The 11,491-nt window shown below is 37.5% G+C and overlaps 2 protein-coding genes across 2 annotated transcripts; one reads left to right on the forward strand and one right to left on the reverse strand.

The window, feature by feature from the left end:
• The first annotated feature begins 725 nt into the window (after positions 1 to 725).
• On the forward strand, positions 726 to 4,046 carry LOC122322930 (extracellular calcium-sensing receptor-like). The gene is made up of 6 exons (XM_043216540.1): positions 726 to 946; positions 1,105 to 1,396; positions 1,614 to 2,402; positions 2,473 to 2,697; positions 2,897 to 3,020; positions 3,151 to 4,046. Exons 1-6 carry the CDS (start codon positions 726 to 728, stop codon positions 4,044 to 4,046), a joined length of 2,547 nt encoding a protein of 848 aa, XP_043072475.1.
• Positions 4,047 to 6,977: 2,931 nt separating this feature from the next.
• LOC122322896 (extracellular calcium-sensing receptor-like) lies at positions 6,978 to 10,294 on the reverse strand. Its single transcript, XM_043216495.1, has 6 exons — positions 10,074 to 10,294; positions 9,566 to 9,857; positions 8,608 to 9,426; positions 8,222 to 8,449; positions 7,947 to 8,070; positions 6,978 to 7,876 (listed from the first exon to the last, which is right to left on the reverse strand). Exons 1-6 carry the CDS (start codon positions 10,292 to 10,294, stop codon positions 6,978 to 6,980), a joined length of 2,583 nt encoding a protein of 860 aa, XP_043072430.1.
• Positions 10,295 to 11,491: the final 1,197 nt, after the last annotated feature.

Here is an 11,491-nt window from a genome sequence, read left to right on the forward strand (position 1 = left end):
GTTCATTAATAGGAATAATGCATTATGTAAAATTTATTTTAATGTGAAGGTTATGGTAACCAACTAGTAAATAATCAAGTATTACCAAATTATTAATTATTATTATTATTAATTATTTGATGTATTGCATTATAAGTGAAGCTCATGATAACTCCTTAGCAATGATTTAATTCAGGTAATTAAGGTATTGTAAGTTTTTAAAGTATTGGATTAATTATTCAAATGGTACGTAACACTTGAGTCATTACTATCCAAATACACACACACACACACACACACACGCTCACACACAGTATACGCACAGTATATCAAAAGCCAGTATTAGAGAGATGTATTACAGATTATGATGCTTTTCACTTAGTACTTGCTTTTTTAGAAGGACTTTATCATTCTTGAGCTATTACTTGTGGATTATCATGATCTTAATTTCAGAATTAATTATACATTATTTTAAATTCAAATTAATGATTATACTGTATACAGTATGAGTTTTCCAGGAACAAAAGTTAATAGAAGTGCATTAGTCATTTGTTCCTGTGTCATTAATTGACAGAACAGTATTCTATTGTTACCCACTAAAGATCTCTTCTTTCATAACTAATATGAGTGCAATGAGCAAAATAAAGTTAAGGACTTAATAGCCTCAAAGGACATGACATGACAAAAGGCGATATGATAAATGTCAGCACTGTTTTGCCTCAGAGGATCCAGCCCCACATGTATACATGGCAAGGAGGACTGTGGTACTTCAGCTATTGCTGCTTACTGTACATGGCAACTTTGTGCCAGCTTCATCACAAATGTGCAGCCTGCTTGGTCAGCCTGCCTTACCTTCACTTATTGCAGAAAGAGACATCAACATCGGAGCAATTTTCTCAATCCATAGAAATGCTCTCCAAAAGATGCATAATTATACTTCTAAGCCAGAGCCAATAACATGTGCCAGGTGAGTAAGATGATAATGATAATGAAAAAAAAGGTCCTAAATATAGATCTCTGTTGATTATTTTCATAATATAATACAGTTGATGGTGTTTCTTTCTTTCTTCCATTTTCTTTCTTTCTTTCTTTCTTTCTTTCTTTCTTTCTTTTTTCTTTCCACAGCTTAAGCCTCCGTGAGTTTAAATTTGCTCAGACGCTGATTTTTGCCATTGAGGAGATTAATAACAGCAAAAAGTTGCTACCTGATATTTATTTGGGCTATAAGATATATGACTCATGTCGCTCTATCGCTCAAACAATTATATCAGGCATTGCTCTGATGAATGGTTATGAAGCCACTTTGAGTGAAACGTCCTGCTCTAGACCACCAGCTGTGCATGCCATTGTTGGAGAGTCAACATCTTCACCCACCATTGGCTTGGCTTCTGTAGTTGGTCCATTCAACTTACCTGTTGTAAGAACTTATTTATCTGCTGTTTATTTTAATCAGAGTATAATGGACCACTGGAACATATGCTTTAAGTATTTTCTTCTTAAAGCAATGTACTGAATTTTAGGATAATGCTTATTTAGTGGAATAACAACTGAAATGTAGTTGGAAAAACTCTGGGGAAAGAAAACAAATAAAATTATGTGGTTAACACATTATATATTGCTTCTTTATATTGCAGATCAGTCATTTTGCTACATGCGCATGTCTGAGTAACAGAAAAAGGTATCCATCCTTTTTCAGAACAATATCCAGTGATTATTACCAAAGCAGAGCTCTGGCTCAGCTTGTCAAGCACTTTGGCTGGACCTGGGTTGGGACGGTCAGGAGTCGCAATGACTATGGTAATAATGGAATTGCAGCATTTGAGGAGGCTGCGAAACAAGAGGGTGTTTGTATTGAATACTCAGAAGCCATATTAAGCAGCGATCCACAAGAACAGTTTCTGAAAACACTGGAAGTGATAAAAAAGGGCACAGCCAGGGTTGTGGTGGCTTTTATTGCTCTAGGTGATTTTTTTCCCCTGCTGAAAGTAATTTCACAACACAACATAACGGGGATACAATGGGTTGGCAGTGAATCCTGGCTCACTTCTCGAACTCTTGCAGAAACAAAGGAATACAGTTTCCTTTCTGGAGCTGTGGGTTTTGCTATAGCAAATGCCAAACTCGTGGACTTGCGAGAATTCCTAGTGAATGTTCACCCTGATCAAGAACCAAACAATGAACTTTTAAAAGAATTTTGGGAAACAGCGTTTCAGTGCTCTTTCAGGAACACTGGCAGTGATGGCTGTACTGGTTCAGAGAAACTGGAAGAGCTGCAAAATGAATACACTGATGTATCAGAGCTACGGATAGTAAATAAGGTATATACTGCAGTGTATGCTGTTGCATATACATTACATAATGTATTAAAAGACTTCAGATCCTCAGCCAACAGCAGCAAAGGAGAATGGCCCACACCACAAATGGTAAGTGATGAATACTCAGTTCACTGAATCTAATTAAAATATGAATAATGTTCATGGTGTTTCTTCTTAGGTGTTGAAGTATATGAGGGACGTGAGATTCACTGTTAAAACAGGTGAAGAAATCTTCTTTGATGAAAGTGGTGATCCAGTGGCAAGATATGACCTTGTAAACTGGCAAAATGCTGAGGATGGAAGTATGCAATTTGAGCAAGTGGGGCTCTATGACAGCTCACTACCTTCACAACGTCTTCAGGTTGATCTGGAACACATACTATGGACAGAGGGAAGTAGACAGGTACATCAGTGTATTATATAAAATGTTATTAGGGCATGTCAAATAACTACTTGAATCATGAAAGGGATAGTGACTGAAGTAAAAAAGTCAATGAAGCAATTTGAAGCATTTTTTAAAATTTAATTCAAGCATTACTGTGAATTACTATGTATGGTTTTATGTGACAAATAATAATAATAAATATTATTTTTTATCATAGTTGCCTGTGTCTGTGTGCAGTGAGAGTTGCCCCCCCGGCACTAGGAAGGCTGTTCAAAAAGGTCGACCTGTCTGCTGTTATGACTGTATTCCATGTGCAGAAGGAGAAATCAGTAATGAGACAGGTAAAATAACATATGCTGTTTAACTCTCGTTAAATTATGTGAAATTTAATATTCTTTGTCACTTGAGCGAACCCCCTTTCACTAATGTTTACTTCTTCTATACTGAAAAAAAAAAAAAAATTCTTCACAGATTCTAGTGACTGCTTTCCTTGTGATTCGGAGTACTGGTCGAATGAAAGCAAAGACAGATGTGTATTAAAAGTGGTTGAATTCCTTTCATATTCAGAAATCATGGGAATTGTGCTTTGTGTTTTCTCATTCATTGGGGTGTTATTAACAGCAATGGTATCTTTTCTGTTTTATTTTCATAAAGAAACATCTATTGTAAGAGCAAACAACTCAGAGCTGAGCTTCCTGCTTCTCTTCTCACTCACTCTGTGTTTTCTCTGTTCTCTTACTTTCATTGGTCGACCCACTGAGTGGTCCTGTATGTTGCGTCACACAGCATTTGGGATCACTTTTGTTCTCTGTATCTCCTGTGTTCTCGGGAAAACAATAGTTGTGTTAATGGCTTTCAAGGCCACACTTCCAGGTAACAGTGTCATGAAATGGTTTGGGCCTCTTCAACAGAGACTCAGTGTTGTTTCCTTAACAATAGTACAAGTGATTATCTGTGTGCTTTGGTTAACAATATCCCCTCCTTTCCCGTATATGAATTTTAGCTATTACAGAGAAAAGATCATCCTAGAATGTAACTTAGGATCAGCTGTAGGTTTCTGGGCTGTTCTAGGTTATACTGGCCTGCTGTCAATCTTGTGTTTTGTTTTAGCTTTTTTTGCTCGTAAGCTCCCTGATAACTTCAATGAAGCCAAGTTCATCACATTCAGTATGCTCATATTCTGTGCTGTCTGGCTTACATTTATCCCAGCTTATGTCAGTTCTCCTGGAAAATTTACTGTAGCTGTGCAGATATTTGCAATTTTAGCTTCAAGTTTTGGTTTACTGTTTTGCATATTTGCTCCAAAATGTTACATAATTTTGTTAAAACCAGAGCTAAACACAAAGAAACAAATGATGAGGAAATAGTTGACCCAAGGATATGAGAGCCCAGAGAAACATGGACATCCAACTATATAATATGACAAATGTGTGCGGAGAGGCCCAGCCTGCCGCATCACATACTTGCTGCAAGAGGACACCTCTTGAAGATGCAACTTCCCTGTTTGAATGGGCCCTAACTCTTAGAGGCGAAGCTTGACCACACTCCGTGTAGGTTAGGGAAATAGTATGACTCACCCAATGTGACACTGTTTGTCCCATGGCAGCCATAGCATATGAAAAGCTGCTCTGACTTATTACCACTGGCTAATGTGTAGACATAGACATAAATCTGCTTCAAAGTACCAGGTTGTTCTGTGTTTGGACTAGGTGGCTAACAGCCAACACCAGAACACTTAGGGGAGAACATTTAAAGCTTATTTGAGCCAGTTTGCCTCCCTGCACTCAGATCTCAATTATTGTCAGTCTGATATTCCTGCAGAGTCTCGCATGGCAGCACCAACATGATCTACTGCATGAAACACTCTACTTATGAGTGTAGATACATGGCTTGGAAAGGAGTGTTGACTTTTCAAGTGATGATGCTCCCCCAGAGGACAGAGAGCCGACTAGCCATCTATCATTATAAAACCATGTGCCCTTGAATCCACAATACTTAATTAAAAGATGAGGGCACAAAAACACAAGACAAATATGGTTCATTCCATAAACAAATTTTCTTATCATTGGAGGTCACCAAAGAAGGGGAGAAACCATTGCCAATAAGCTTTAATCTGATCATACTGCATAAGTCACCACCTTGAGTAACTCCTTAATGTTTAATAATATTTAATAAAGGAGAAGATGGTGTTGTAAAACAGCAGGGAGAGAGGGTGTTGTTTGCTCTCTTTTTGAAGTCCCTTTGTTCCTTTGGATATCCCTTTTCAGATTAGTTTTATTGCATGGCAGGTTTTTGATTTCGCTCCTTACACTATGGTTGCCACACCTCAAGTCATTGCACAGACGCTACTGTGATTAGAATTATTTCTTCCGCATCTCATCCAATGCCTCCATTGTTAATTTGAAAACATAATTTTAGACCTAGTAATCGAGACTTAATCTATTAATAGCACATTAATGTAGACGATAGCTAAGTAATGAGTGCGTGTGTGTGTGTGTGTGTGTGTGTGTGTGAGTGTGTGAGAGAGAGAGAGAGATTACCTCAGAGCACTATGGAGATGGGACATGATATCTCTATTCCCTTCCTTCAGGGAACAAACTATAAATGTTCCCTTTCAGTCAGTCACTCCAAGTCACCAATACGCCATGGATGCTGCCTCTTTCAGCTTCCCTTGGGAGCCTCCTGTGCCCCAGATATGTTCAACCCTCAGGTACATATGAAAATTTTGAGGTAATTATAACTACCAGGGAATGCAGGTTCTAAGACTATACCGCTGAAGCACACATACGGGATTCTCTTAGGTCGCTAGATATATACCCCAGCCATCTACCGGTTGTCAAGGAGCATAGCATCTTAAAGATTGGACCGGACAAAGAAAAGCTAGGGCTGGGTCTGTCTACTACGCACATGCCCTTTTTCCCCTTACACCCTGAAGTGCCCTTTTTTGGTGATGGTGTTTTTTTAATTTTTTATTTTTTTATCTTCTATAAATCAATGCTATTAATAACCCTTCAAGTCTCTGTCTGTTTTACAAATATAGCCAATGAAACATATTAAAAAGTTCTTGTGATTAAATCTTGTTGGATCTGCTCAAACTGTCAGTAAACCTTATAACTCCACGCCCTCTAGCTCAACTGAATGAACTGAAGTTCCATAGCAGCTGTGTTGCCAAGTCTGCATAGCCTTTATAGGTGGGTTGAAGCAACTTCAATAACCTGATATTTAAGCCTGGAATGCAAATTTATCAGGGGAATCCCGCCAATATAAATATGTATTTATAAATATAAATATTTTTTTTGTTGGGGCTTGTTTTGGGTGGGTTTTATGAAAAACTGGCAACCCTGCACAGCTGCTGAACGAAGTCTTGCAACTGTAAATATCTTGTTTCAATAAACAAGATATTTACGAATGAAACACTATGTTTACAAAGGCTCATATTTTATGTATTATATATATATATATATATATATATATATATATATATATATATATATATATATATATATATATATATATATATATATATGTTTTACCTCTTGATGAAAACTATAAAATTTAAAAATGCAAGAAACACATATTTTCACACATTCGCTGGTTGAACACTCCATAGTTTGTGATCCTTGCCACTTAGGTAAATATTTAAAAAAAAAATCTATATAAGATATATAAGAAATTTCTTCTTTGATTTATAATTGCTGATTGTCATACGTGGACTCTTTTGTTGTTGTTTCATCCTGTGCCATGTGTTCAGTGTAACCTACTTTCTTTTAATTGTCTAATTTGTCGTCAGCTGTGTCTTGTTAGTCAATTCCTGTGTGTATTTAAGTTTTCAGTTTTCAGTTTAATTGTCGGCCTGCCTTCCTACCAGCCTGTAAATATATTGTTTATTTTGTTCGTAGAAGATTAAAACGGTTTAAATAGATTTTTCCTCGTTGAGTGCTCTCTCTCGCAAACCATACTGTGACACTGATACTCTTTTGCTAATATTTACAGTTTGTTAATATTTAATCACATATGACGATCACATATAATCACATTTTCACATGTATAAATGCACTAACACATAGTTTTGCTACAGTAATATAGCATGGCTCACAGAAGATTGCTGTTGTAATTAGGTTTGAAGAAGCCATGAAACCATGTGCTGTATATTATTATTATTATTATTATAATTGTTATTATTGGGAAATAAATCTAAAAAGAGGGAGAGGGGCATATTTGTCAACAGAAGTAAAACCCAAAACAATAATGAATTAACAATTTCACACCAAAGTGATGTACATCTATTTATTTACTATTTATCGTCCCATTATGGCTTTTTTTGTGTTTCTCTCTGGGTGAAAAAGGATAATGTAGCACTTTGGGAAAAATATAGCCACCAATAATCCAAAACTAGAAGCTAGAATGGCAAAAATCTCTACAGCCACTGCATATTTTCCTGGAGAACTCACGTATGCTGGAACAAAGGTGATCCACACAGTGCAAAAGATTAACATGCTAAAAGTTATGAACTTTGCTTCATTAAAATTATCTGGAAGGTTTCTGACTAGAAAGGCTAACAGGAAGCTTACTGCTGCCAACAGGCCAATGTATCCCAGCAGCATAGAAAAACCAGCAACTGAGCCAATAGAACATTCATATACTGTTTTAGAGCGGATATACTGATTGTTTTTATGTGGTGTTGGAGAGGCAGTTGACAGCCAGACTGCACATATCAAAACTTGAAGTGCTGTTAGGACCAGAACTGTGCATCTTTGTTGAGCTGCTCCAAACCATTTCATTGCTCCTTTACCCTCTGGTCGAGATGACTTGAACACAGCTATTACAACTATAGTCTTGACCAGAATGCTGGAGACACACAGGACAAAGCTTATACCAAACACCGCATGTCTTAACCGACATGTCCATAACTGTGGTCGTCCAATGAACAGCAGCACACACAGGAAACATAGTTTAAGTGACAACAGCAGCAGGAAGCTGAGCTCTGAATTGTTGGCTCGTACTATAGGAGTGTTATGGTGAAGAGTGAAGACAATCATCACAAGAACACAGAAGCAGGTGCCAATCAAGGAAGCAGTGGTCAGAGAGATGCCCAGAGGATCCTGATAGGACAAAAATTCAACTATTTTTGGGACACACTGATTCTTTTCTGGATTGGTCCAGAACTCATCTGGACACATCGTGCACACAATAGCATCTGTGAGTAGAATTTAAGAGAAAATTATTATCAAATTATATTTATATTCTTCCAACAATAATCATCTCACCTGTTGAATTAGAAATCTCTCCATCTGCACATGGCAAGCAGTCAAAACAGCAGACAGGAAGGCCCTTCTTTGTGGCACGTCTGGTTCCTGGGGAGCAGCTCTCACTGCACACAGATAGTGGGGGCTGAAAGAGACGCTGTTATCAGTCACTTTTCTTTAATAATTACATAATGAAGCTAGCCTTTCAATGAATTTATCGTCATTTGTCTTCTGATAGCTTTAATATTTTAGAACTTATATATGTGGAAAAGGACTATATTAGTATGCAATGTTACTTTTTTTGGCTCAAAGTTCCAGTATATTGCATCCTCATCCAATGTAAGCACCATCCCTGTTGTTGGACCTTCATTTACTACACCAACTGACTGGAACTTTACTGTTCCATCAGAGCTCGGCTGCCAGTTCAACACATCATAGATGGCCAGAGCATCTCCATTCTTATCAAATGACACTTGATCCCCAAAGCCGGTGGTGAAGTTTACATGCTTTAGGTAGTGGACAAGCTGTACAGATGTACATGGAAAATGTTATACTGTGATTCACATTTGATAAACTGGATCAAATTTATGTTTATCTGTAATTATAGAATGCATATTTTGCTTTCCATATTCAGATTTTCTATATGCTTGGAGAGAATCTACACTGTACCTGTGGGTCTTACCTGCCAGGGCTTTAGGCTGATAATGTTAGCACAGCTGTTCCTACTGAATGGTCCTCTCCCCTCCTCACACTGCATCAGATCATGAAGTGCATGTGCCAGTGCATAAACTGCTTTATACACATTATAAGCTGCTCTCAACCTTGAAACATCAGTGTATGGTGTGTCTGTGGCACTCAAATCCTCCTGTCCGGTACATACCTTTTTTATTTGTTCTCCATCTACCTCTGTTTCAAAACTGCATACAAACATATTCTCCCAGAAGATTCTTAACATATTGTTTTTAGGATCATTGCTAGGATGGAGATTTAACAGAAACTCTTTAAGTCCCAGTATCTCCCCATGCCTGATGGCGATGCCCAGTGTTCCTCTCAAGAAGGGTAGGAAACGTGGAGTTTGAAATACAGGTGCAGTGGCCCAAGCTTCACTGGCAATCCACTGTCTGCCTGTCAAGTTTTGCAAAACCACCTCATCCATCAAAGGCAGCACATAGGATGAAGTGGAAATAACAACCACCACTCTAGCTGTAGAGAACTTAATAATTTCCATTATATGTTTAATATTTTTAGGGTTGCTATTACTGGGCAGAATTTCAGAAAAAGCAACACAACCTCCAAACAATTGCATTTCTTGCTTGAAGGACAAAGAAGCATAGATTCCATAGTCATCATCACTGTAGAGAAGACCAACCCAGGTCCATCCAAAATGCCTCAAGATCTGAATCATAGCCCGCACCTGGAAGGCATCACTGGGGATAGTTCTGAAGAAAGAGGGGTACTTTGTTTTGTCACTCAAACAGGAGCAGGTTGCGTAGTGACTTATCTAATCATTAAAAAAAGAGAGAAAAAAAGGCATGAGATGCAAAAGAACATATGCCTAAAAAAAAAAAAAAAACACATTAACTGAACTGATGTAAAATACTTTGTGTATCTTTTTTTCTTTTCTTTTTTTTTTGTCTTACCATAGGTACATGAAACAGCCCAAGAACACTGGAAATTGCAATGGATGGGGTTGAACTTGGATCTCCCACAATCCCAATCACTGGAGGAGGGCCAGTGCAACTGAGGTCAGTGAAGTACTCCTCTGTTCCAGTAGCCAGAGATATAGCAGCCCGGAATGCCATTCCTAGCATCACACAGTTGTCATAAAGATGGTAACCAAGAGTGATGTTAGGCAGCAGGTTTGGATTCTTATTGATCTCATCTATTGCAAAAGCCATGGTCTGTGCCTGCCGGAAACCTTCCATGTTAAATCTAAGGAAAGACAAGATAGAGAAGAAAAATATTTTTATTACGTGACACAAGAGCAATGATATCTACAAGACAGTAGGCATTATTGCATTGCAAATGGGGTTTTTACAGCTGTCAACAAATAATTTAAATAAATTAGGATGTTTTAAAAGGGTAACAATTTTCTGAATTTACAAAAAAAAATAATTAAACAAAGAAATGAAATCTCACCCCACTTACTTTTCACAGTATGGTGGATCTGGTTCAGTTCTGAAGCTCAGCTCTGGGAACACTGTGAATAAGTGAACCTCAAACAGGCCTCCAAGTATAACATCTCCATCCTGGTAGATCCCATTCAGTCTGAAGAGTCCCTGGAGCTGACAAGTACTGGGTCTGAGGACAGAAGCTGCAGAGATAAAGATAAGGGACAGATATATGCAGATGATTAGAATGATACACATCTTTCTTTTCTGACCAACTCACCTTTACTCACTAATTTATGATGAAAGTTGTGGGGGTGTTGCTTTCAAAAAGCAGGTGGTGCCAAAATGGACATCTCTTGAAATACGAACATCACCTTCCCATAACTTTATTTTTTATGTTGTCAATTTATGTTAAAGTGATAGTGATAGTTAATTTACTCACCCTCAGGCCATTCAAGATATGCAATAACAGTAGAACAGTAAAGAATATATTTAGCTTGGCTTCTGATGAGAAATTGACATCATATAAATAGGGCTCTGCAAGAAATAAAACATCACGCATCATATTATTATTGATTCATAAAACTTCAATATATTGCCAGAAGCCATGAATATAATTTTTTTCCTCCCCACTTAAAAATAATAGTCACTAACATCTTGAATTGACAACGAGTGAGTATATTAACAGGGAAATATAATTTTGGGTGGAACTATCTATTTTAGAAATTTCCAATTATGGCCTTTACCCTGATGGCATTGGTAGGACAAAAAGTAATTTTATGTACTTATGTTTATATTAACTACTCAGATAATCACTGGTAACTGGTAACCAGTCACTGATAACTACTTGTCCATGCCCACACTCCCACCATTGAGACTGAGCTACAAATGCCTTCTGAAAGCTATTTTGACAAATTTGTCCTGATTAGGTCATACTCAGTGACCCGGCCTAAAACATTTTCACACTGTAGCATTTTTGCTAGAGAGGCAGAAAGTTTTTGTTGCACAAGTGACACAAATGGAGTACAAGTATAAAACATTTATTTCAGAGGTATCTGCATAAGAAACTCAGAGGAATCAAGAGTAATAGACTTGAACTCAAAACAGCAGTGCATCATCGATTAAACTATAGCTGCTTGATACAGGTGGAAATTTAATTGCATTTAGTCAGGTGATTTTGTGTGCGTTTTGTCTCCAATATTGATAATCTTTTTTTTCTGTTTGGAAACTGTGGCAGAAATTAGAGGGAGTACTGTAGATGAAGCCACAAAAAGAATAGTGGCCTTCCTTTTGGACCACCTCTTATCAAGAGTGTGTAATTTTGTTGGTCAACATGGAAAGCAAGTGTTTTGGGTGCTTAAACTGCTTGAGGTTGTATAGGGTATGTTTGCTTGCTGTTGAATTAGTTATAACATGCATGTTCAAACAGAGATTGTTCGGTAGAGATGAGTTTTT

This window comes from Puntigrus tetrazona, chromosome 18 (genome assembly GCF_018831695.1).
Source record: "Puntigrus tetrazona isolate hp1 chromosome 18, ASM1883169v1, whole genome shotgun sequence".
NCBI classification, from domain to species: Eukaryota; Metazoa; Chordata; class Actinopteri; order Cypriniformes; family Cyprinidae; genus Puntigrus; species Puntigrus tetrazona.

Excerpts from the sequence above, each read along its gene's own strand:
- LOC122322930 (XM_043216540.1), top strand. The coding sequence starts at position 726 with ATGGCAAGGAGGACTGTGGTACTTCAGCTATTGCTGCTTACTGTACAT. Across the intron at positions 1,397-1,613 it reads GTCCATTCAACTTACCTGTT|ATCAGTCATTTTGCTACATG; the intron begins GTAAGAACTTAT and ends TTTATATTGCAG. Across the intron at positions 2,403-2,472 it reads AATGGCCCACACCACAAATG|GTGTTGAAGTATATGAGGGA; the intron begins GTAAGTGATGAA and ends GTTTCTTCTTAG.
- LOC122322896 (XM_043216495.1), bottom strand. The coding sequence starts at position 10,294 with ATGTGTATCATTCTAATCATCTGCATATATCTGTCCCTTATCTTTATC. Across the intron at positions 9,427-9,565 it reads GGCTGTTTCATGTACCTATG|ATAAGTCACTACGCAACCTG; the intron begins GTAAGACAAAAA and ends TTTAATGATTAG. Across the intron at positions 8,450-8,607 it reads TCAGCCTAAAGCCCTGGCAG|CTTGTCCACTACCTAAAGCA; the intron begins GTAAGACCCACA and ends ACATCTGTACAG.